This window comes from Crinia signifera, chromosome 4 (genome assembly GCF_055691185.1).
Source record: "Crinia signifera chromosome 4, ASM5569118v1, whole genome shotgun sequence".
Lineage (NCBI taxonomy): Eukaryota > Metazoa > Chordata > Amphibia > Anura > Myobatrachidae > Crinia > Crinia signifera.
In genome coordinates, this window is record NC_139220.1 from 284324373 (window position 1) to 284351764 (window position 27392).

At 43.4% G+C, this 27392-nt stretch overlaps 1 protein-coding gene across 2 annotated transcripts in view; it reads left to right on the forward strand.

Annotated features, from left to right (window-relative positions):
* Positions 1-27392, forward strand: part of PIWIL2 (piwi like RNA-mediated gene silencing 2) — a 188391-nt gene that overhangs the window by 27972 nt on the left and 133027 nt on the right. For both annotated transcript variants that reach the window (XM_083184821.1, XM_083184820.1), the window contains exons 5-8: positions 1527-1679; positions 17249-17359; positions 24085-24202; positions 24543-24667. In XM_083184821.1, coding sequence (XP_083040947.1) covers positions 1527-1679; positions 17249-17359; positions 24085-24202; positions 24543-24667 — 507 coding nt within the window. The remainder of the gene's footprint in view (positions 1-1526; positions 1680-17248; positions 17360-24084; positions 24203-24542; positions 24668-27392) is intronic.

Below are 27392 nucleotides of genomic sequence, written 5' to 3' on the forward strand. Positions count from 1 at the left end.
CCCAGGGTCCCTGTCTACATCCAGACCTGACCCGTCTCGCTTTGACGAGGTGGCTCTAGAGTCTGCCATCTTGAGGTAGAAAGGTTTTTCCTGAAGGGTCGCCAATACCTTGGTTCAAGCTCATCAACCCTTTTCCAGATTCTTATCACAGAGTCTGGAAATCTTACCATTCGTAGTGTGCTTCCAGACAATTAATCTGGATAAGTATAGTACTTTCTTCTTGTTGGCATTTTTGCCATTGGACATGGACTTAGGCCTCAAATTGTCGACTCCTAAAGTCCACGTCTCAGCGCACTTTGTGCTTTTTCAGCACCAGTTAGCATCCCTTCTGTATGTTTCTACAACGTGTTCTTTATGTTCCACCTCCTTTTACTGTCCCATTTGCAACATGAAATCTCTCTCTAGTCATTTATGCCCTGCAGTCAGCTCCATTTGAGCCTTTGGATTCCGTTGAGCTCCACTGGCTTTTATGGAAAACACTTCCTATTAGCCATTTTATCTGCATGCCGAGTTTCCATCTTAAGCACTTTTTCATGGCGTTCCCTTAAGTAGTGTTCCAATCCAGACAAATCGGTTCTCTGCACACGGGTAGGGTTTCTACCTAAAGTTGTCTCTCGGTTCCATGTTTACCAAGAGATTGTAGTTCCGGCATTAAGTATCAGAAATTCGGAGGAGGCTTCCTTTTATGTAGAAGGAGCACGTATATATGTCCAACGTACTCAGATCAGACTCCTTGTTTGTGTTGGTGGATCCTCTAAAACGCAGATGGCCGTCTTCAAAACAAACCTTGGCCTAGTGGCTCCATTTGACGATCCAGCATGCTTATTCTATGGCAAACGTTCCTATCCTTGCAGGGGTTACTGTTCACGCCACTAGATTGGTGGGTACTTTGTGGGCTGCTTCCGCTGAAGAACTCTGTAAGGCGGCTTCTTTGTCTTCCCCACAGACCTTTATCCACTTCTACACATTTGACACATTCGCGTCTTCGGATGGAGCTTTTGGGCGTAATGTTCTTACTGCTGCCCAGGAGTGTCCCCACCACTAATAGGGACAGCTTTGGGACGTCCCACTGTATGGATTCTCGTGTGCCCCCTAGTGGGGGATATTATAAATTAGTTGTGTGGGTGGCTTCGACTCCCATAGGTCTGGTAGTGTGTGTATGCTTCATGTGTCTTCCTTCCCTGCTCCTGCCTTGGGCTTGCTACTAAACTGGCGGTCCAGGGCTTGGGGGTGGGATATAGGGGACTAGCAGAACGGGATATAGGGGACTAGCATGCCTGGCACTGTGGGAGTTTTAAAACTTAACTTTTTTGGTGCCTGCCAGCCAAGCCTATACTCACTGTAAGGATTCTCCTATGCACCCTAGGGACTGAAAGAAAAGGATTTACACAGGTAAGACCATAAATCCTAATTTTTTATTAGCTGGTAACAGTAAACATAAATTTAGTAATTTAGTAGAAAAACTGGAAAATATGGCGAGTCATGTGTGTTTTGTTATATACAGTATATGTCTTTTTCTTTCACAGATTTCCAATTAGCTCTTCATCTACCGTACAGGTACCTCGAGCCATTCCTGGTAGGGGCCTGTTACAGGAACAAGTGTCTCCGGTCCCAAGCTCTACACCTCCAAAAAGAACTACTGCACCTACTGCTTCAGTTGCGACTAAAGAGGAAACAAGGTGAGAGATTAATAGAACCAAGGTGATTTTTTTTTTTTTTTATCATGTTAAAAAGACAGCTATTGCCAACATTTAGTAATCAATGTATCTGTCTATAGATAACAACCAGTTACCGTCTCATTGTAGATTTTTGGGTGCTGCTACTATACAACTAATTAGGGGGCTATGCAATAGGTTCAGATTCCACAGAACCAACAGGTTTTTGGGAGATTGCAGCTAAATGTAAAGTGGCTTTCAGTCACAAGGCTGGTTACGCCTTATAATGGATTGGCACCTTACATTTAGCAGCAATCTCGCTAAGACCAATCTCGGTTCTGTGACATCGGAACCAATTGCATAACCTCCAAAATAGAGATCTATTAAATGTTTATCTTTTTAGTTGTGTTTTGTTTTTTTCCTAAAATCGCTGTAAATGCCGGTCTCTTTGTACCACTGTTCTCCCCTTTGAAGGAAAAAATGTAGTGATGCCCATTTATCTTAAAAATATAAAATAATTGAAAAGCTTCTGTGTTCTCCCTGATATAGGAAGAGCTCTGTCTATGGTATTGTCTGTTACCGGCCTAAAGGGTCAGTTATGTCAGGGCTGAGACATCGCTTGAGATAATGGTGATTTCTATGTAGAGTAATTATACTTAAATTCAAAAACCTAAATTTACTATAATTAAATATTTTATTTTCATCCCATAAATGTTAGGAGCTCTGTGTGTAGTTGTGTGTATTTTCTATAGATTACTAGGGAAACGGTCATTTGGTCTACAGCAAGTTGGGCGACATGGGTCTAGGTCGACAGGTCATTACGTCGACATAGGCAAGGTCGACAGTCAAAAGGTTGACATGGGGTTTTGGTACTTATGTATTATCTGGGCTCCCATGTTAAATGCACCCCATTTTTTCATACCCCTACTATCCAACTACGCATGGAGTTGATTTTATATAGTGTGGTGAGCGCAGCGAGCCACCGTGCCCGAAGCGTGGCGAGCGGACGCAGTCTCATAAGAAAAACGGGAGCCCAGATATTACATAAGTACCGGGGTTTTTCATAGTTTTTTGAGCCATGTGCTGACAGGTGGTATTTCATGCCCTACCATCCATTAGGGCGTGGAGGGAGAATAAAATAGTGTGCCGAGCATAGCGAGCAGATGCGGTGCTACGTTTCAGTGTCCATGTCGACTGTGTAAACATTTTGGTAAAAAACAGTGAAAAAACCCCATGTCGACCTTTTGGCTGTTGACCTTGCCCATGTCGACATGATGGTTGTGTCGACCTTATGACCTGTCAGCCTAGACCCATGTTCCTATAATTGGAGATGCCGGCATCCCGGCTAACTAGGGAGACCGAAGCCTGTGGGGTATATTGAAACCTCCTTTGAGGTTATAAGGTAAATCAAGGGTGACATTTTATGGGTTCCGATTTTTAGGCATGTCTAAAATTCGCACCAAATCGCACTTTTTAAAATCGCATTTTTTGGCCGTTTTTCGCATATTTAATGAGATGCGAATTTCGGAGACAAAAGTGCGATAATGTGCGAATTTTAGGCATGAAAATGTGCGAATTTTAGCCATGAAAATGTACGAATTTAAGGAAATGTGCGATTTTTTTTGTTCTTAAATAAAAAAAAAAAATAGCGTGGGGTCCCCCCTCCTGAGCATAACCAGCCCCGGGCTCATTGAACCGGTCCTGGTTCCAAAAATACGGGGGACAAAAAATCTGGGGGTCCCCCGTATTTTGAAACCAGCACCAGGCTCCAACAGCCCTCGGTGTCATGCCACAGCCGGGGGACACTTTTTATATAAGGTCCCCCGGCCGAAACATGAGCACCGTTGCTGGTCAGCCTTGGACGGGGTACCTGGAGGAGTGGGGACCCCCCCATAAAGGGGTCCCCCCCAGGCTTCACCCGTCCAGGGCTGAAGCCCGGGGCTGTCACCGGCGTCCGTGGCCAGTGGACGCCGGCTTGATATGGTTAAATCCTACATACATAACATTGCTTGATACAGGAGAACTACAAGTGCCAGCAGACCTCCCCCGTATGCTGGGACTTGGAGAACCACAAGTCCCAGCATGCGGGGCATTAATGGGCCCGCTGGGACTTGTAGTCCACCTGTAAAAAAGAATGTTAAAAGAAAACACACACACCGAGAAGTAAAACTTTATTCCATACACAACCACACACCTCACTTTTACACCAATATACTCACCGCTCCAGGATCCAGCGCTGTCCTCTTCACAGCCGGCTCCCCCCGCACTGACAGCGGGGAGAACCGACTATCTCCGTTGCTGCTAACAGCTTCTGTTGCGCTGTCCCAGCACTACAGAGGCTGAGAGCGTCTTTGGCTTATGCGTCTCCATGGAGACGCATAGCTCAGCCAATTAGGGCAGCGCAACAGAAGCTGTTAGCGGCATCGGAGATAGTCGGTTCTCCCCGCTGTCAGTGCGGGGGGAACCGGCTGTGAAGAGGACAGCGCTGGATCCTGTGTATGGAATAAAGTTTTACTTCTCTGTGTGTGTGTGTTTTCTTTTAACATTCTTTTTACAGGTGGACTACAAGTCCCAGCGGGCCCATTAATGCCCCGCATGCTGGGACTTCTCCAAGTCCCAGCATGCGGGGGAGGTCTGCTGGCACTTGTAGTTCTCCTGTATCAAGCAATGTTATGTATGTAAGATTTAACCATATCAGGCCGGCGTCCACTGGCCACGGATGCCGGTGACAGCCCCGGGCTTCAGCCCTGGACGGGTGAAGCCTGGGGGGGGGACCCCTTTATGGGGGGGTCCCCACTCCTCCAGGTACCCCGGCTGTGGCATGACACCGAGGGCTGTTGGAGCCCGGTGCTGGTTTCAAAATACGGGGGACCCCAGATTTTTTGTCACCTGTATTTTTGGAACCAGGACCGGTCCAAGAGTCCGGGGCTGGTTTCAGAAATACGGGGGACCCCTATGCTTTTTGTCCCCCGTATTTTTGGAACCAGCCCTGGCTCAATGAGCCCGGGGCTGGTTATGCTCAGGAGGGGGGACCCCATGCTATTTTTTTGTCAAAAAAACACTTTTCCACATTTTTTAACACAGGGCCATGCACAGATCTCTATGATCTGTGCAGGGTTCTGGCCAAATCGCATCTCATTAAATATGCGAATTGTATACTTTTCAATGTGAAAACATCTGGATGCGAGTTCTGGCGAAAACTAAAAATCGCACTTTTAAAAAGTGCGATTTCGCGTCAAAACCACACTTTTTGCAGATTTTCGCATCTCATTAAATATGCGAATTAGGGAAAAAGTGCGAAAACGGCAGTTTTTGCGATAAAATTCGCCAAAGTCAGATTATCTCATCGCATAGAATGTCACCCAAAGTCTTTGAAATTCAATTGAAGTACTTGCAGTACCATATGAAATCCCGCTGTTTGGAGCCCAATTTAGGAGACCCAGAGTTGAACCGTAAACGGGAGCTTTAACAGGCAGGTTGTCATACCTGTGTCTCTGGGAATCTGCCTCTGCAAGAAGCTAGGCTGTGCCTGTACGGTCTGCGCAGAATAGCGCAGGGTGAGTCTTGGCGGCAGAGGTGTAGTATCTGATCTCTGCTGGTGGATCTCTGGTAAGCCTGCTCTGCTGGGATCCTTAGTGCGCCGGGTGCCACTGCAATATCAGCGCTGCCTGAAAGATTCCCAGTGGGCGGTAGGCTGTATTTGGAGTGTACCAGGTGCTGTTAGATGGTCGGCATTAAGTTGGAGGATTAATTCTCCTGACAGGTGGCTCGCTGGGATCTGTAGTGCGCCGGGTGGCACTAAAAGTAGGCACTATTCGTGGTACTGTGTAAATCACTTGGAGGAAGATATAGTCAACGCGTTTCATCCCTTTAGACCAGGGACTTGTTCATTTTTTTTTTTTTTTTTTAGATCATAGACTATCATAACTTAAGGTCCATACACACTGGGTGACTATGCCCAGCGTGTATGGACAGCGATGATGTCAATAACCGCTGCGGGGAAAGCCGCTCAGTGCACACACACTGAGTGGCCTTCCCCCTGGCTGGCACCTAACCAGCAGATGAGCGGCTTTCCCGGCGATGATGCAGGAGCGCGCAGCAGAGCTCATCGCTGGGGCATACACACTGAGAGGCTGTGAGCTGAAAGCCACTCAAACAGGCTGTTTAGAGCGGTTTTCAGCTCAAAGTCGCCCAGTGTGTGTGGGCCTTTAGACAAAATCACTTAGTCAAAATCTCCAGTGCATGTAGCCAAAATCTCTTGTACATCTACTCAAAATTGGGCATTCGCTAATATCTCACATGGTGTATGGGGCTTATGTACACCTTGTGTATGTCTCCTTCTGTGTACTTCTAGATACAAATCTTTGGCAGGTATTCAATGCTGTGGGCGAGTGGTGACAGCGAGCAGAGCTTCCTGCTCGCTGTCACCACTCACCCTGACAGTACTCAACGCAGCCCCCTCATACGCCAATTCTCCCTCGCTCCATTTTTTGAGCGAGGGTTAATTGGCGTATGCGGCTCCTGAACCAGCGAGACTCGCGGCTAAATACAGCGAGTTTCCTGCATTAGCCGCGGGTCTCGCTGTTTTGAATAGAGTGAGCGGCCGGCACGGGGGTTAAACAGCGAGGATCGCTGGTTATCTGCAAACCTCGCTGTTTAACCCCCTCGCTGGCCGCTCGCCGCGGCATTGAATACACCCCTTTGTCTTCATTATTTTGCATCTAGTTATGTTTCCTAAAGGCCATCTTTTTTACTTTTACAAAACTTGCTGCTACTTTGGCAAACCACGCTGGCTTCCTTTTCCTTATGTTTTTCCTAACCCCTTTTTTAACAAAGGTCTGTTACCTTGAGTATTGCACTTTTTAATGTGTATTGGGGGGGGATCTTAGAATGCACACCCAAGATACATGAGGTGCTATCATGCTGGGACTTGTAGTTCTGCAAAGAAAAATACACGGTGCAGATGCACACTCCATATTATTAATCAATAATAGAGGCTCTTGGTATATTAATTGGCCAAGAAATATTTGCCCACCAACCAGCTTCACGGTGGCCTCATTTCTGGTGGGTCCCTAATACTAAGTTTGAATCTGGGGCGCGGAACCCCGAAAAGGTTGGCATAGGCCAGTCACCCCAGGGCAGCACACAAGTGACTTTTTAATGTGTGCAAGTTTATGACCTATACCTGGTTTTAACATAAGGTGGGCATTAGTAAAAAAGTGGAGAGCGATAAACCACCAACAGATCAGTTCCTAACTGTCATTTGTTTAAAAACACCCTGCGACATGGCTGTAAGAAGCTGATTGGCTAGTACTTTATCACTCTCCACTTTATCTCTTTTTGAAGCTTGGTGCATCTGGTCCTGTATCTTATATGCCACCAATCTATTAATAAAATTGAAGTTCGAATGAATAAATTAGATAACTGAATGCGCTCTGTATATGTGCTCTTTTTTCAATCTTAATTTGTGTTGAGATACATGTTTTGTGGTTTGTAGGGCGCTATTACTCACAATATGCTAAACCCCAGACCAGGACATTTGCATATTAGAAAGTAATAATTTTGGAAAAATACCAAAATTAGTGGATGCGGCCATAATCCTGACGGCCAGAAACCCATAGGATCCCCGTGGAAAGTACAGGTGTTGGAGTTAGGCACAATTGAGAGGGTAGAAATAGAAACAAATCAGGCGTAAAAATAATACAGTTCAAACATTTACCATCTAATAAAAGTGAATATGCAGCTCCCAGTTGTAATCTGTATTATAACAAATATTTTAAGAGGAAGAATTTACGGCCGTGTTCCCCCTGATACCCTGCGGGCATTTCCACAAGAGACAGCGGCTCACACATATTTATTAGCGGCAATCACTCCCGCACCGGCTCTTTTCTAGTGATCCCTGATATATCATTGGAACGAACATAATTGGGGGTCCTGTACTTGGTTACTATCACGATGCCCACGATATTTGGTCGCACAACATATAATCGCATCGCATGGCATACACCCGATGCACTGCGATGCAATTTAAAATTGTATAAGCCCTCTATACGATGTTTAATTGTATAAGCACCCTAATGGGCACTTACAATGTTAAACGCACCCCCTACGCCACCCCCACTATGAATGTGAACCCGAAGCGTGGCAAGCGCAGCGGTACGCGTCCTCCGACCTTTTCAAACCCCCACTATCCACGTCAGCGTGAAGCTGATTTTATATAGTGTGGGGAGCGCAGCGAGCCACCAAGCCCAAAGCGTGGCGAGCGAAGCATGGCGAGCGTAGCGATCCCCGCGAGGGGACGCGTATTACTTTACATGTATTCCGCGTCCCCCCGCGGGGCTCGCGCTTGCCACGCTTCGGGCTCGGTGGCTTGCTGCGCTCGCCACACTATATAAAATCAACTCCGTTCCCTTTCCCCATCTCTTTTCATTTCTGTCTCTCTCCCCCCCCCCCCCCCATGTTCAATGTTTATGTTTCTTTTTGTAAACACTGAAAATTTCTCAATAAAAATTTATTGAAGTAAAAAAAAAAAATCAACTCCATCCTGACGTGGATAGTGGGGGTATGAAAAGGTCGTAGGATGCGTACCATCGCCCCTCGCGGGCTCGCTACGCTTCGGGTTCATAGTGGGGGTGCATTTAACATTATAAGCCCCCATTAGGGTGCTTATACAATTTAAAATCGCATCGCATTGTATGGCATTGTATACCATCGGGTGCCAATCGCATACCATCGCATGCCTTATGGTCTGCGATGCGATGGGCGCCGTGATAGTACACAAGTACCGGGGGTCCAGATGTTTCTAAATATTGGATGACCTTTTTTCACTCCTTTTCAAATATAAGGTATTATATTTTATATTATTAATGACATATTCAAGGGCTGGCCAGCCGATATCGAAAAAGGACTAATAAATCATTACCAACTAATCCAAGAGGATTAATTTACATATTTCTGGTGGATTCTAGTGCAGGTTTTTTTATATAGTTATATATGTATATATGTATTTTTATCCTTTACGATTGCGTTTTATCTTCATTTTTTTATATTACATTTTACTTATTGATTTATTAATTGATTCTTTATTGCGCTCTCTGAGAGTTAGTTCTCTTAAATTCTTACAATTGAGAGGGTTAAGTTTAGGCATCCAAGGGAAGGGGGTGGCATTTAGGGTTATGGTGGGTACACACCAGGACGATGCAGCTTGTGAGTGGGTCGTTAGGGGATCGCACGCCCCACTCACGATCTGGCGAGGAGATTACGACCCGCTCAGAAACTGAGAAAAGACCAAACGACCCGAGGGGCCACACATCGGATTGGAATCGCATTACAACTGCACTGAAATGGCCTAAAACATGCCCAGTTTAAGGTGGCCATACATCAGAAAGATATTGTACCCAATCATACAATCTCAATTGAATGTAAGATGGATTGTATGCAGATTGTGTGCACATCTTATGTACACAATCATACAATCCATCAAACAGATGGATTGTATAGGCCCCCATACACTATGCGATTTGGGCACAATTTCACCTGATTCGGATGAATCGGGCCATGAAACAGGCCCAAATCGCATGTTTAAACATCCCCTCCGATGCGCGGTCCCGTGCGCATCGGATCGGAGTCGGGCAGTCGGACCGGCTGCACATAAGATTTCCTAAATCTTATGTGCAGCCTCCGGGCAGCAGGGTCAACGGGCGGGGGACACTGCGAGGGCAGTGAGAGGCGAGCAGTAGCAGCGAGCGGGGAACGCCGGAGAGCCAGGCAGAGTCAGCGGCAGCAGATGCTGGGGAACTGCAGGGGGGGGGGGGAGCCGGGCATCGTAAGCTGTCAAATAGGCAGCGGGCGCAGGGGGGGGGGGGGGGGGGGGGGGGCGCGCTGGAGAGCCGTGCAGGGGACACAGGCAGCGCGCATGGGGGTGAACGCCGGTGAACTGACGAGGGAGCTGGGCAGGAGGATCCGGGACTCACTCTGCGTCTGCAAGGGAGAAAAAAACAATACAAATGAATGGGCAGCCAGTGATTGGCTGAGAGCTCTCTCAGCCAATTGCTGATTGGCTGAGAGAGCTCTCAGCCAATCACTGGCTGCCCATTCATTTGTAATGTTTTTTTTTTCTGATGTATGGCCAGCTTTACATACAATCGGTTGAGATATCTAAATTGGCTCATTTTGGGCCAAATCATCCTGTCATTAGACTGTGCTGGGGGGGCTTTGGGGTGTGGGAGGTAAAGGTGACACTTAGGCTGCAAGAGAAGTGTGTTTGGATTAGGGGTAGATAAATAAGAATTAAAGAAAACATATTGGAATGTATTTGGATTCTGGCCATCTGCATCCCATTATCTTCTGACTGTTGACATACAGGCTGCTGGCATTACCTTCCCAACCCAAAATTAGAATGTTGGATAATCAAGTATTGTAATTTCCCCAGTTTATATATAGGATGTAAAATATAATTTGTTTAAAGAAAATTTTGTGAGATCTGAGTAGAACACCCTTTAAGGATTAGCCTAATCATTCTTGGGAAGGAATAAAGTGTTTTTAAAATCTCTACTTAAGTTTAAGTTTGGATGCAACATTATTATCCTCAGATTTAAGAGACTTGTCGATAGGAACTTTCAACTGTTATTTAACTGATAGAACTGATTCTGTTATTAAATGTATTTGCTCTAACTTGATGATGTTGTACGTGTTAAAAGTACTAGGTGTGATGTTCAGAGATAACTTAGGGCCTTATTCTGATCGGTGCGGATATTCCCGCATGCGGACGGACCGCCGATGTTGATCGTCTGCGCACGTGCAGAGGTCACTCTGCGCATGTGCAGGCGATTTCGCCGCACGGATTCTTTATACGCCGCACAGGGGGCGTAGAGGGGCGTGAGGGGCTACTTAGCCTCATTACCCTATGCATACGCCCCGCGTTTCATGGGCGTTCCCATGCAAACGCGGGGCGTATGCATGGTAATGAGGCCGTGACGCGTGGGTACGGGGCGGGCATCTGACATCGCCGGATCTGGTGGTGATTTTTGGTATTGTTTCCCCGAAATCGCATCCCATGAAATTAGCGAATTGTATACTTTTTAATGGGAAAACATCTGGAGGCGAATTGAAGTGTGTTGAAAAAATTGGTTCAGAATGTGCGAATTCGCAGCAAAAAGTGCAATTTTTTGTGCAATTTGCATCCCATTAAGTTGTCGATTTCGGAAAAACGTGCAAATTTGGATTTTTTTTTTTTTTTTTTTACAAAATATTGCAAAGAACACAAATCGGCATCCTATTAAATGTCACCCTTGTTGAAAAAATATGTCCATGCAGACATTAAAGGGGGGGGTGTAAACATTTTAAAAATGATAGGTCTGCTTTTTTTGAAAAGTTGCCTTTTTTATTTTGTAACTCCTTGTATAAATTACAGATATTAACCATTTCCCCCCACCCCTATCTTTACTGAGTTTGAAGCTGCCTAATGGTGCTATTACTTGCTCTTATAAACTATACTTCACCTACTTACTTGTCATTTGATGGGGGGAGTAAATATTGTTTTTTTCAGACATAGCTCAGCTCTGTCACCACCACCATTGCTGTTCCAGCCCTGCAGACCTCTGATGCTATGCCCTCTGCCCTGGCGTTCAACTCCGTTGCCTGATGCCAATGCCGACCTGCTACATTCTGTCACCCAGGCGCCATGTCCATTTGCCGGGTGTCAGTTCTGGTGTGCAGTGTCCATGATGGTGTCCGCATCCTTCTAGGTCTCCGCGTAGTATTCTCCGCCGTCTGGTTTCTGTCGCCACAATGGGCGGCGGCCATCTTCTTGGTGTCCACAACCTATACTGCGCGGCTCCAGCTGTGATGTCACTCTTGCGGCCAATCACCATTCAGCTCAGCACTTAAATACTGACTAGCTGGGCCAGGCCGGCAGTCAGTTCAATGTTGTCCACCAGATAGCATCTCTGTGCATCCCTGAAAATTCCTGCAGTATCTGCTGCAGGCTGACTCCTCTAAACTTCTGGATGAAGTCATCGTGATCATTCCTGCTGGTCGTCCACTGCTCAAGCCACATCCTCCCACAGAACTCCTCTGCCGCCTTTTTAGGATAAGGACAAGTTTAAACACCCCAAAGGTGTCGACTTCCTCCTGCATTCCTGACGGTCAATATCCGTGGCCAGTATCCCTGGTATTCTAGCAGCCACGACCTCAATCAGCAAGAACTATTATTGATCTTCATCTTGTTTCCATTCCTTCTTTATTATCATTCAATCATCCGATCTTCCAACCATCCAACCATCCAATCTTTCAATCATCCAACCATACAATCTTCCAATCATCTAATCATCTTCAAGCTTCTTCAATAAGTATTATCATTATTGTCTTATTTGTCATTCAACCAATATCTGCAGTCATTTCACTGTGCCATCATCCATATCTTTGTACCGCAGTATCTTCATTAAAAAAGGTTTAATTTTATTCAATTGCTTCACTCCATTCTGTCGTTCATGCAACAGCCCTACATTAAAGCACCCAGCCTCCGTTACACTCCGGCTGGTGCTTCAGCAAGCTCACGAAACGTGACAAGCTCCTAAGGTTAGTCAAGATATTTAAATCATATGTCTGTACCCAGCCTATGATCAGATAGCAGCAGGCTGTCACCTTAGAATTAATTAACCATTATTTTTCGTATTGAATACATCTGCAGGTTTTGTCAGCAGCTCCTCCTCCTGGTGCTGCTGTTTTTGGTACCTCGCTGTAGGGTGTGGATCATTAGGTCTACAAGAAGCTGAAATTGGGTCGACATGCTGAATGGTCGACATGGGTCTAGGTCGACAGGTTGAGCAAGGTCGACAGTCTGCACATGCACAGACGCGCAACATCGGTCCTGTATAGAAAAATAATATTCCAACACTTCTGTGTCTTCACATAAACACACAAAACATATAGAGAATACGTCCCTTAATTTTAATCCTGTGTAGGTCTACACATGCCAATGAAATGATCCTCAATTCCCCAGGTAGGTAGCCCAGGTATCACATCACATAAAAGAATAGAAAACAGGGATCATAGTGTGATACAATTTAATACAACAATAAAAAAACAACAACATTTTCCCTATAAAAGGTGCAATTACCAAATTTGTGGAGAACTTTAATATGACAGTTCTCAAATAAGCATAGAAAAAGTCCACACAAAATCCTTCAGCAAAAAGGTGAGGAATGATTACCAGTCCAGTGGAGAACTCTATGGCATCAGTTCTCAGATAAGCTCAGATGGTAAATACAGCAGTCATCCAGATACCGGTCCTGGGCTGAAGCCGGGCTTGGAATAAAACCACCAAACTTTTGGTGAATGAAAGTGGCACTGCCCCCCCCCCCCCCCCCCCCCCCCCGACGCGTTTCAATCACAGCTGTGGTCTCTTTCAAGGCGAAAAGGTAAGTCACCTTGAAAAAGATCACAGTTGCCGCACACCGTCATGCCCATTACACATTAAGCTGCACACCGTCCTGCCCATTACACACTATACCACACATTATCCTGCCCATTACACACTGTGCCACACATTGTTACATATAATGCCCCCAGTACTCCTGCTTATAAACATAATGCCACCAGTAGTGCACCTTACACAATGCCCCCAAAGGTGCCACTTACATTTTGTGTCCAGTTAGGCCGGCAACTGCTACCTGTACGGCTGGTGTGGTGAGAGGAGAGCAGAGCAACAGCTACAATGAGGAGAGATGGGCTGCAGCTGTCTCCTTTGCTCGGCGCCCAGAAAATGGGCAGTTACCACTCACAAATTGAGACTTCCTGTCAATCAAACTGCGGTAGGGTTGCGAATAAAAAAGTTGCTGATTTGTGTTGCTCTGTGCCACCGTGCAAACTCTCTGCGACTCAGACGCATGTGCAGTTTTTCGATAATCGATCAGCTTGTGAAATCACACAACAGTGATCAGGTCTGAATAACCCCGAGTCCCTATGTGCTACTTTTCTCTAGGGGAGGTCTAAACCACATAAAGGACAACATGGCTGCACATACAGATGGGGACCAAGTTGTTTTTACCCTTCCACAAAAAAATAAAATAATTATCCATATATATTTTTGAAAAAGCTTGATCGTGTACTTTTGAAACATTATTGGCATAAATCATTGTTTAAACCATATTCAATAAAAACTAGACCCTGCATTTGCGTTAACAGAACTCATCTCCTGTGTTCATATAATAAAACATATAAATTGTCAGGGACATAGAGATAATCACTGCAAGATCTCAGTGAGACTTCTGTACCTGTTACCCGGTAGTTTGGCCCATACTGCTCCAACTGTATTGGCTTTGTTCATAGAACTTTCCTTAGATTCTGACCAAGGCTCATGGAAGGCATCTTAATAAAGTGCAATATTTTATTCATGTCCATTATTGTGCATTGTATGTGTGTTTTGGGAGGACCTGTGACTGAGACAGAGGTTTATGACACTACAAAATGCCTTGGTAATCTTTATTTGTGTGACTTAAATGTCTGATCACTTTTATGCTCACAGTTCACAAGATTTATATGTATGCTTCTGAAATGCTTCCAAACAAAACCAAAAACATTTGTGTCCTACTAAGATGACAAATCTGTAGAATCATAATCTAATCATGACCGAAGGGAGAGGATTGGTTGGTTTATGGAAGCATGTAACCTTTTGGATAAGACGTTTGGAATGCCATGTTAGGGAATTGCTTTTCTATCCGTAAACAGAGAATAGGGGTTTTCTGTGTATAGATGGATCTACAGTGTTAGGGCCAAAGTAGCATACATAATGTATCCTTAAGGCCCCCATACACCAGAACGTGATTGGACCCAACTGTCTAATCTTGGCTGGTTGTGTGACAGAAATTTGCATATGTTCGCACGATTCGCACTCCTGCGGGTCATGAGGTTGGCCCTTAGATGAGACGTACTGCATATCTCACCCATCGGCTCTTATTACAGTCGAACAAGCGATTGTATGTGCTTTTAAGCATACAATCGCACATTCGAGCACAGGACGACCTGCATATGACCTGGTCGTGTGCAAGTCGTACTTATGTATGGCCAGCTTTAGTTTTTTGACCTTATAAATACCTTCATTTATTAATGAATGCTTTAGTAGAGTTCACTAAGAATCCACAAATATTTAATAACGGCAGGTCAACATTATCCACTAAACATGTATTACATTTAAAACTACCGTCCCATCTCTCAACTTCCATGCACCGACAAACTACTTGAAAGACTTGCCTACACTCGCCTCTCAAACTTTCTTAACTCGCACAACTTATTGGACCCGCTTCAGTCAGGCTTTCGTTCTCAACACTCCACAGAGACAGCACTGACTAATGCAGTGAATGATCTGGTCACTGCTAAGTCTAAAGGCCACTATTCACTACTAATTCTTCTAGATCTCTCTGCTGCTTTTGACACTGTTGACCACACACTTCTCGTACAAACACTACAATCCCTAGGTCTTAAAGACACAGCCCTCTCTTGGTTCTCATCCTACCTTTCTAACCGCTCCTTTAGTGTTCGTTTCTCTGATTCTACCTCCTTTTCGCTACCTCTTTCAGTTGGAGTACCTCAGGGTTCAGTTTTAGGTCCTCTGCTTTTCTCAATCTATATCTCATCTCTTGGCAAACTAATCAGCTCTTTTGGATTTCAGTATCATCTGTATGCAGATGATACTCAGCTCTACCTATCGTCCCCGGACCTGTCCCCATCTGTATTGGGCCGTGTCTCTGCATGCCTTTCTGCTGTTTCATCCTGGATGTCATCTCGCCACCTCAAACTTAATATTTCAAAAACAGAATTAATTATATTTCCGCCAATAAATACTAGTTACCATCCTGATATCTTAATCGCTGTTGGGAATATGACAATCACTCCTACCATTCAAGCTCGCTGCCTAGGTGTCATTCTTGACCCTCAACTTTCTTTTGTTCCCCACATTCAATCTGTCTCGAAATCATGTCACATGCAGCTAAAAACCATATTCAAAAATCGCCCTTACCTTACACAAAACACTGCAAAAACTCTAATCCATGCTCTCATCATCTAACGCATTGATTATTGCAATAGTCTCCTTATTGGCCCCAATACAGACTCTCACCACTACAGTCCATCATGAATGCAGCTGTGAGGCTAATCTTCCTAGCCAGATGTTCATCGTCTGCAAAGCTACTCTGTCAGTCACTTCATTGGTTACCTGTATTCTACCGTATTTAATACAAAATCCTTTTTACTTACACACAAAGCCATAAACCCAAACTACACCAACATACATCTCTTATCTCAAAATATCTTCCAACCCGACCTCTACGCTCCTCACAAGATCTACATCTCTCATCCACACTCATTACTCGCTCACATTCCCGACTGTAGGTCTTTCTTCGGGCTGCACCCACTCTGTGGAATGCACAATAATGGGCCCTACACACATGCCGATGTGTGTAGGGCGACCTAGCTGTGCTAAGTCGGGCCGTTCTGCTCCTCTGTCGCTCAGCACACAGAGCTGACAGCCCACGCACAGAGCGAGCTGTCAGCTCTGTGTGCTGAGCGAGCGGACAGCGCCAGTGTTCTCCGGTGAGAGAACCCTGCCGATGCCGATATTGATGGACACTGTTCATCAATCACAAAAAGGGACGCGCATTGCTGTCGCTATAGCCCCTACACACACACACCGATGTGGGGGCATTTTCTAAGCGACTTTGCCAAACTAAGCAAAGTCGCTTAGAAAATGCCTTAATATCGGCTTGTGTGTAGGCCGTATAAGACTCCCCCAGTCTCCAAACCTATAAGCGTTCCCTGAAAACTCACCTCTTCAGGTAAACTTCGACTGTCTGTAAATACCCGGCCATTTTTGCGAAAAAATGTATTTAGCTAGGGATGCTACAATCAAGTGAGGAGGCCAGGCAGTAACTGTCCTTGCCTGTCTGCACCACTGGAGCTGTTGGGAAGACTAGTCTGCCCTGCATGCAGCTGCGCTGAAGTCTCTGGCTGGGAGACCACTGTCTCCAGGGTACCAGATGCCTCTACATGCAGCTTGCCTTGCGGACCTTCAGCCTGATGGCACCCATTACCATTACCCTCATTACCTCACCTGTGCTCCTGTCCTGTTCTTCCCTTCCTCTACTTCATCTTCGGTCTCCTTGACTATTTTGACACCTACTTCTGAACTGATGCTGATTTTAGTTCTACCAGCTATACCCCTATTTATACTGTATCTTTCTACACACCCTGTACGTTACCTTGTAATTTGTTTTTTTTTTTGTTTTTTTTGCTATGTACGGCGCTGCGGACACTTTGTGGCGCCTTATAAATAAACGTACTACTACTACTACTACTTTGTTGTATCACTGTCTACTTTGTAAAGTGCAACGGAATATTCTGGGCTATATAAGAAACTGTTAATAAAATAACTCCTCTATCTTTCCAATTGGTGGCTATTTATTGGTCATTGGTGGCTATTAATAAAGACAGTATTTTTAAATTTCAGAAATGCTCCCAATTTATGAAAAAAAAGATTAATTGTGAATTTTATTTGTGGTCATTTCATTAAACGCTTTATTTTATTTATGTTATTGCAGGGAACCTTTAGCGAAACAAGGCTCAAAAGGAAATCCTGTGACGCTGGGTCTGAACTTTATCAAGATCATCTGCAAGAATGAGGCTGTCTACCAATATCATGTCACTTTCACGTGAGCATCTGATTTTTTCATACCTGAGTCTGGATGTAATGAAGTCTGAGGGGGAAATTTACTAAGATGGGAATTAGACTTTACATGTGATGTTGTTATGGGCAACCAACCAGGGGCTAGTTATGCTCATGAGGGGGGACCCCACGCCATTTTTTTTTATTATTTGAACGTTTACACATTTTTTTAAGACAGAACCATGCACAGATCTCAATGATCTGTGCATGGTTCTGTTAAATTTGCCTGTCAGAACTTGGTTTATTTCTTTGGCGATTTTTAGTACTGTTGCGAATTTAAAGTGTTACTAATACCGCCAGGTCAGAATGTGCGAATTCACAGCAAATCGCATCCTATAAAATATGCGGAAAATGTGCGAGTTCGGCCATTTTTGCGAAAAAATGTATTTAGCTAGGGATGCTACAATCAAGTGAGGAGCACCACTGGAGCTGTTGGGAAGACTAGTCTGCCCTGCATGCAGCTGCGCTGAAGTCTCTGGCTGGGAGACCACTGTCTCCAGGGTACCAGATGCCTCTACATGCAGCTTGCCTTGCGGACCTTCAGCCTGATGGCATCCAACAGCACAGGGCAGTGTTGAGTAGCGGCCTGGTACCTGACTAGCGGTGCCAGGCCGCAATAAGCTTCACTACCCAGGAATCAAAATCTACATCAAAGCACAACAGCGCATGGTGGGATTCCCTCCCACCTGGGAGACCTCAGAGTGGCAGCCTGCCTCCAGTCATTTTAAAATGTATATGAGACCTCATGCAGGGACGCTTTGGTGCGGGACCTCCTTCTAGAGCAGCCATTCCCAACCACAGTCCTCAAGGCACAACAACAGTGCAGGTTTTGTAGATATCCAGGCTTTGGCACAGGTGACTTAATTAGTATCTGAGGAATTCTGATTAAACCATCTGTGCTGAAGCCTGGATATTTTTGTGTTTGCAAACACAATGTTATTTACGGGGATCGAGACCCACAATATCATACACCATGCCAATACACAATATAATACACCACGCAAATATACAATATAATACACCACACAATAAGGTGCGGCGACAACCCGTAGATAACGGGTAACTCACGGACTCCAGGAAAAGTCAGTGGCAGAAGTCGTTTGCAGGTGGCTATGGTGGGGTAACACGTTAAGGCATGGAAAGGCAATGACCGGCAGCAACGCTCTAGGAAGGAACAACCCTGCAGCAGGAACAGCTGCTATCACCAGTGTCTGCTGTCAGGCCTGGCTTCCTTAAAGGTAAGTGCCTGGCCAATGGTAAGGAGCCCAGCAGGCCAGCCTCCGAAGCCCTAATTGCTGCACCTGCTGCTGGTGCGCTAATCGCGGCATCCTGGCTGCTTAGAAACAGACAGGATGCTAGCTGGGACGCTTGCCATCTTCCGGTTGCAAAGGCAGCCACCGGGACCCGACGCACTGTCCAGCTCACCGCGGCTGCAGCTGCTGAAGACTGCCCACTCCTGCTCTCCCCGCCAGCGCCTGCAGGTACTGGACACCGGAGAACCCCTGTGGTAACCGCATTTGCACCATTCTGTGCACCCATGGGTCCCCGGGTCCTGATAATTGCTGAGTAGCGGTGGAGATCTTTGAGGAAGGCTGAATTAGTCTCTATGTGAGCAAATGCTAGGAGCTTGGGATATACAATTCCAGACCTATTTGCCATAGTGACAAGGGATGATCTGCATTTTGTGGCTATTAAGTAGTGGTGGTGCATTGAGAAACATGAAGGGGACAAAGATATTACACTTTATATAGAAAGGACAGAATGGAAAAGATCAGAGGAGAGGGGAGCAATGAATGTGAGAAACTGTATAAATGCTACTTTTAATACAAACTTTTGATGAAAGAAATGAGGCCCATTGGGTGACCATAGATTCGGGGAGTAGGACACTAAACACATGGGGGGGATTATCTATAGACCAACAGGCCAATGGGGAAAACTTGCTTGAAATCACTAACGAACGGTTGTAACCATGGGAACCATTAAACTACCTCATGTAAACTTGGAGGGGTTTTCTGCAAGTTCCACTATAAATGGGAACATCACTTAAGCCAGGCATGGCCAAACTATGGCCCTCCAGCTGTTGTGAAACTACAATTCCCACCATGCCTTGCCACAGTTTTGCTATTAGGGCAGTGGTAGCCAACCTAGCCCTCGAGAGCTACCAACAGTTCACATTTTCCAGACAACCTAGCTGCTGCACAGCTGCACCCATTAATCACTGACACATTTTAAAAGATACACAGATGGAGCTAATTAGCTCACGTGATTCTGTGAGGAGACCTGCAAAACATGCACTGTTGGTAGCTCTCGAGGACTAGGGTTGGCTACCCCAGTATTAGGGAATGCTAAAACTATGACAGCATGCTGGAATGTGTAGTTTCACAGCTGGAGGGCCATAGTTTGGTCATGCCTGCGTTAAGCAATTGGTGTGGGAGCCCACACACAAAGATGCAATATTAGATCTTATACTCACAGATGGTAACAGACTATCAGACCTAATTGTGGGAAATAACTTAGGATCCAGTGGCCATCATGCACAATGGTTTAATATAAATATAGGGACCAACTCATGTTATTAAAAAAACATCGTAGTTGGATATTAGGAAGGATGATTTTGCACAGATGGGCAAATGTGTAAGTGATTATTTTGCAGATTAGTGGAATTTGTAAGGGTTGTGAAAAGTTAAAGAGTAAAATTCGAAAAGGCAACAGACTTGTATCAATAGGGTTAGGAAAAGCACAAGGAAAGGAAACTAGTTTTTTTTTACAAAAGATGTATAAATTGTGTGAAAGCAAAAATGATGATGTTTATGGAATTTTAGCAGACTCAAAATAATGTGGACAAAGTTGAGTATATTGTCAGGCGGAAGGAGACATGGAGGTAATCCTATGCAAAGGCACAAGCTGAAAAGGAAATGTCCCAGTGATTAGGTAAAGGGGATACATGTATATTTAAGTATATAAAGTGAAAGGAAAAAACAGACGGAAGGATAATAATACTTAAATCAGAGAGAGTCTGGTCAAAGGTGACAAGTTTATTGCAGAACATTTGAATAATTGTATTTAGTCAGTTTTCATTGCAGGGAGAGAGCCGAAATGGCCACAGTTAAGGCCCATACACACTACAAGATTATCTTTCCAATCTGGCTGGTTGGAATGAAAATCTGAACATTTCTGGGAACAATCCACAATCAACCATTTGCTCCCAAATGCTGGAAAATGGTCAAAAGCAGTCATCTACATAAATTGGTTTAACCAATTTGTGTCTGTTTTCCATGTTTAGGAGCAAATGATCAATTGTAATTTTCTCCCAAAAATGTCAAGATTTTCATTCCCACCAGCCAAATTGAAAAGATAATCTTCTAGTGTGTATGGGCCTTTAAGTTGTAAGGCCGTTCATAAAAATGAGTACAAGTACATTTATAGAGGAGAGGGTCATTCCATGTCAGTTCAACCAGGCATGACACCCTCCGACTCAGATTTTCATGATACTTTCTTACATATGATACTACCACATAGCTATGAACCCATGTAAAATATTTCTTGTCTAGGCCTTCTAATAAGGTTACGGATCAGTGTATGGGGGCCTTTAGGTTGATCATGCTTATTGAACCCACTTTATTTTTTGCACCCAACAAGTGTGAAGTTAAGGAATGTATAATGATCTCCATGTTTTGAATGACAACGGGTCAACATTTCAAAGTGATATATAGATTAGGGACTGAAATAGGATATTTTTCCATATGCACTTCACATAAAAATGGCGCATCAAGAGGGCATTTGAAGGCAAATTTTCAAAACTTTGATCCTGTACATCTCAAAAACTATGATGACTAGAGAAGAATTATTTTACATGGGTTAAAAGCTATGTGGTAGTATCTCTCATTTGTAGAAAGTATCATGAAAAATCTAAATTGGTGAGTGTTATGCTTGGTTGAACTGACCTGGAATGACCCGAGAGGGTCCTGAGCGATCTCTAAAAAATGAAAGTGGTTAAATCGATGTAACTAGATGGGATACATTCCAGGATACTAAAAGATCTTAAAGGGGTTCTGGTAACACCATTAACAGAATTATTTAACCAGCTAGCTACAGGAGTGATTCCAGACTAGAAATTAGCAGAGATTGTCCCACTGCAAAAAAGACTGGCCAGTGAATGGGATAGAAACATCAGGAAGGTGAAAGGAATGATTGAGGATTTAGATATTAGAACACGGCAACTACATTTGAATAGATAAAATGCATAACCCATCCATTTGGCTTTCAAAAACCCAAATTATATATAGTGTATTAATGGCCTCTCTAATGGAAACTACTGTGGAGGAAAAGGATGTAGGAGTTACTATTTCAGTTGACTTCTAGGCAAGTTAGCATTGCAACAAAGCAGTGAGAAAGCAGATCACATTGTTTGTTTGTGTTGCATAGGGAGAAGAATCAGTAGCAGAAAGAAGTAATAATGTCAGTGTATAGGTCATTATACACTCATCTAGAATATGATGTCCAGTTCTAGAGGCCATATCTCCAGGAGGATATACATACATTAGAGACTGCATAAAGAAGGGTGACTGAAATGGTGCATGGCCTACATCACAAACCTTACCCAGAAAGTTTAAAGGATCTTATCATGTACAGTTTGGAGCAGATTAGGCAAAGGGGGACATGATAGAAACTTTCAAATATAGCAGGGGTTTTAACAAGGTACAGGTGGGAGACATTATGCAAAGGAACAAGAAGTATTAGAACATGAGACATGCACTGAGACTGGAAGGTTCAAAGGAAAGGAGAAAAAATTACTTTGCAGAAGGGGAAGTGGTTTGGTGGTAGATGCTAAGACAGTAAAGCAATATAAACATACTTGGGGTAGACACAAGACTATCAATACAAAAAAATTAAACCAACACGGTTGAGATGACCAAAAGTCTAGATGAGCCAATAGGTTCTTTTCTGCCATTTAATTCAATGTTTCTTGCCACCCAGTCCAGCTTTGTGTTTAGTTTGTGAGATAGGTGTTACATGTACAGACTGACCAAACTTACACTGTATACTCACTGATGTATAAAACAATAACACAGCTACGTATAACAAAATAATTTAATAGACACAATGTTAAAACATAATAGCATGCATGAATTAAAAAGTATTGAGCTTACAATTGGCAAACTGATGACATTTGTTTGTATACTGCACCTCCACAAGGTTGATTGGAATGGGGATAAATCACATTTAGGTCCGGTCTAATATCCGGCTATGGGATGTTTGTTATATATCAATGTTTTCTTCTCTATATCTTATTAAAATCAGTAATTAGGATATACTTTTGAATTAATATGGTCCTATATATGTATGTCTTCTGTGCTTACGTATATATTTTTATATTATTTGAATGAATTCTACACGGCTAGGTGCACCTGCAATTATTTATGTAATTAACTCAGGGGTATATATGCAAGTGATTCATTCCGCTCCTTATAAAGACATGGGCACTTCCACGTCGAAACGCGTTGAGCCTGCTTGAGCTTGCCTTTTAATTTGAGCCTACATTTTGCTTGGACATCCACCATTATATGCTTTGTGGACCCCTTGCATACTATCACTGAGTTTGATGAAAGACTGACATAAAATCTGCTTGGACTCTGCCCCATATTTGGATATTAGACCGGACCTAAATGTGATTATCCCCATTCCAATCAACCTTGTGGAGGTGCAGTATACAAACAAATGCCATCAGTTTGCCAATTGTAAGCTCAATACTTTTTAATTAATGCATGCGATTATGTTTTAACATTGTGTCTATTAAATTTGTTTGTTATACCTTGCCGTGTTATTGTTTTATAAATCAGTATAGCATAAGCGCTGTTCTCTATTCCTTTTTTTATTTATTATATATTCATTGGAGACTAACACACCCTTACTTGTACAGCTGCTGATTGATTGCGCCAAGGTCCAAACCTTCTTTTCCATAATGCATTCAGCAGTGCTCAGACGGAGAGTAAAAGCCTTTGAAATCTTTTTGAATCCTTCTCTTAACTTGTATATTTCCAAAACTATATCCTTTTGAAAACACCTTTCCAACTATTGACCATTATCCATATTACCATTCACTACTAGAATAATCATCAAGGAACAGCTGGTTTTATTCGGAAGTAATTAAAATGGCTGGAGTTACATAGCTAGATGCTAGAAGGTGGCCAATTAGCCTGTTGTGTGATCTGAAAAGTCATTGGTTGTAACTGAGAAAGTCTATCTAAGTTACTGCACTCCAGGGATTCGAATAATTACATTATATGAATTGTTAAGACTTTGTGTAAATGTTATTTCCACTTTTATTTTGAGGGTTATAATGTGTAAATAAAGTTAAGAATTTTTTTTTATTTTATCACCCTTTGTGCAACGTAACAAGATGTATGGATATTGACATGGTACTGTATGACAGTTTTCAATATGCACTGTATAGTCAATGTGTATACCTTCTGTATAAAAGTGACCTCCTCTACCCATATACGACTATACGTAAAGGAGCTGATTTAGTCATTTGATTTGCAGTATAAAGTAGGACATTATTCAGTCACATATTACACATAACATTCATATGACGGCAGCTGGGCACTAAACGGGTGAGGGAAAACTGTTCTTTAAATGACTGTTAGAGATTACCTGTTGATTTGACTGACTTCTGTTACTATTGGTTTCCCTACTCTCTCTCCTGTATAGACCTAACGTGGAGTGTCGCAGCATGCGTTTTGGCATGCTGAAGGAGCACCGCCCAGTGACGGGAAATGTAACCGCATTTGATGGCTCCATACTATACCTCCCTATCAAGCTTGAGCAGGTACCAGGCGTGCCTTCAGTGACCTGTCCGTTCCTGCACCCTCTCTAAATAGCCACTTTAAATCGTGTAACCATTTCTCTAATAATGTTTACAATTAAAGATCAATGGGTAAAATTTGTTCCCGACATCAGTATGATGTACTATGTTGGAACGGCACATCTCTTCCTGCCAGCATCACGGGTTTACCTACGCACCACATAGAGATGCAATGAGAACTTGATAAATGATGATAAAAGCGCTACTGTAATTAGTTAGTATGTGCGCTGCTGGTTCACAATAGCCCACAGAGTAGAACTACCCCTATGAGTATTATGAGACAAGTAGTATTTTATATCTGTAGACTGTGGAACTAGAGTGTGAACGCAAGACGGATGGGCAGAAAATTCGCATCACCATAATCATGACCAAGATCCTGGAACCCAGCTCAGACCTGTGCATTCCTTTCTATAATGTGGTAATGAGAAGGTAAGACATTGTATTTTATACTGCTTATTTGTGGGAATTGAGGTAATTTTATTATAATTAGTATTGATAATAATAATAAGCTTGAGAATGAGAAAAATTGAGCATTGTAAGAAATGGACATTGTTTATAAATACTGCTGCATTACTGTCCATTAATTGGTATTTAAAGGCATATCTGTAAGGGTGCCACATAAAGGAACTAGCTACTTGGTCAAAATTGATGGCAAGATGAATGCAGCATGTTTTAAACTGTTATAATACTGGAGGAAAATTTGCACTTATCAGCCCAGAAGCTGCGCATGGGATGTACTTGGTCATTTCAACATGACAATGATCCAAAACACAAGGCCAAGTCGACCTGTCATTGTCTACAGCAGAATAAAGTGAAAGTTCTGGAGTGGCCATCTCAGTCTCCTGACGCCATCTCCGGGCGCCTGTTACATAGTTTGCGTAGTGGTGTATTGAGAAAACCAATACACCACTATGCTGGCTACGTAAACTACGTAATTTACGCAAATGACGTAAGTTACGCAAATCACGTAACTGGAGCCCTGCTAACACATAAAGGATCATATGCTCACTATCCACGTCATAACCCCAGTGTCCACATGGGCGTGGTGTGGTGAGCAGACGCGGATTACTTTAATAGTATTCCGCGGGACTCGCCACGCTTCGGGCTCAGTGCCTTTCTTGCGCTCGCCACACTATCTAAAATATACTCCACGCCGACGTGGATAGTGGGGGTATGAAAAGGTCGGAGGACGCGTACCGCTGCCCCTCACGGGCTCGCTGCGCTCGCCACGCTTCGTGTTGGCGTTGATAGTGTGGGTCGTGTTGACAATGGGGGTGCATTTAACACTGTAAGCACCCATCAGGGTGCTATATTGCATGCGATGAGATGCAGTACGATGAACATTGTGGGCACCATGCTAATACACAAGTACCGGAATTTCTTAGGAAATTTACTTTTGGTCTTAAATTTGTGTTAATATTCAACTTCAGCACCCTTCTCTGAATGATAAAAAGCCCTTTTTGGGAGCTTTGATAGGTCCACAGAGACTTATGTCTCATCATCAATGATGAGGATTTTTTGTTGCATTTTTTCAATAAAGTGTTTTGCATGCTGCTTTGGTGCGTGGTTCTTGAAATTGGGTGTATTTGGGAGAGTTTTTTTTGTTTGTTATGGCCTTAATGCCCAACTTCTCAACTTTAATTGTTCCTACCCAAGATCTTTTCATTTTCTTCGCCACTGCAGCCACAGTACTGGAGGGGTACTTCCTGTAAAGCTTCTTGATCTCCTCCATGTTTCTTTGGGTCGCTAGCTTCGGTGTACGACCTGGATTATTTTTGAAACTTATTTAATTGGAAAGCTGGATCGTTTTTATATACCTGTGGATAGTTGCTTTTTTGAAATTCTCTTTTTTGAAATTCTGCCAGGTCACATTCGAGTCTTTGTTTGCCACAGTATTATAAAACTGTAAAACACGTTCCGCAAGTCCTTCACTTTGACGTCGGTTCATTTGAGAACGCTGCATTCTCGGAATAAAATATAAATAATAAATACTAAGTAGATAGTGGAGAATTCAATTAACGAAAACACATTTGTTTAAACGTACACTGGAAACGTTATATATGACATTTTACACCAGTCCCATATATATATATATATATATATATATATATATATATATATATATATATATATAACGACCAAGATGCTAGGCACAACCTCCGTGTCATAATTCAGCCTGGGTGCCCACACAGCAGGGGGACGTAGATAGAGCAGGAAGATGCAGCACTCCACGGCAGTATAGCAGAAAAATAGTCTTTATTCCAAACAACGTTTCAATATCGTGTAGATATTATCATCCGGTTCAGGTGACAAGCAAGTGACTTGCATTTTGGACACAGAGGTGTGCACATCTATCAAACAGAGCAGCCTCTGCCTTTGAGACATTTGGATTGCATATTATGTCCCATCTTTGAGGAGCAAATTTACCCTACTAAATATTTGAGGCTGATCACCCTTTGTAAGGGCTAATTGCTATTACATCATTTGGACCTTCACATGTATGCTGGAGCATAGGCTATGCTCAATTTCAGAACTTAATTAAGTGGATACTCTATGATACTATCAAAAGTGGTAAGGATTACCCATTTAACACTGATTTGGAATTCCTAACACCACAGTGAAATTACTACCAGTGAGAAATAAATACGCTAAATAAAAAGCTCACAGTAGGACAACAGTACGGGTCCACACAAACCAACAGCAAAGATTGGCAAAGATTTGTATCATACACCCCTGATGAAGTCTCGTGTGGAGACGAAACGCGTCAGGCTTATGTATACACCAACTGTATGAAAAAATCTTCTGGCAAGAAAAGTGCATACATTTTTGTTTTTATGTTTACAATTTTTAATAAATGTTTTATATTTAAGAATCTTGTCCATATCTATAGGAGTATAAGAATATAGGGGAAGATTTCAGTAAATACTGGTAATTTTAGGGCGCTGCCGGGGTGCCAGCTCAGGTGCTTCCAGATAAATCCAGATACCAGTATAGCTTTTGAGAAAAAATGAGGACACTCACCGGGCTTCATACATGGATAACTACTTTCTTTTAATCCATCTTCAGCAGTTCAAAACATAAAGTGCAATGTGCATGACAGTGGGCCATGGGCCAACGTTTCGGTCTGCCCCCAGACCTTTGTCAAGGCCCCCAC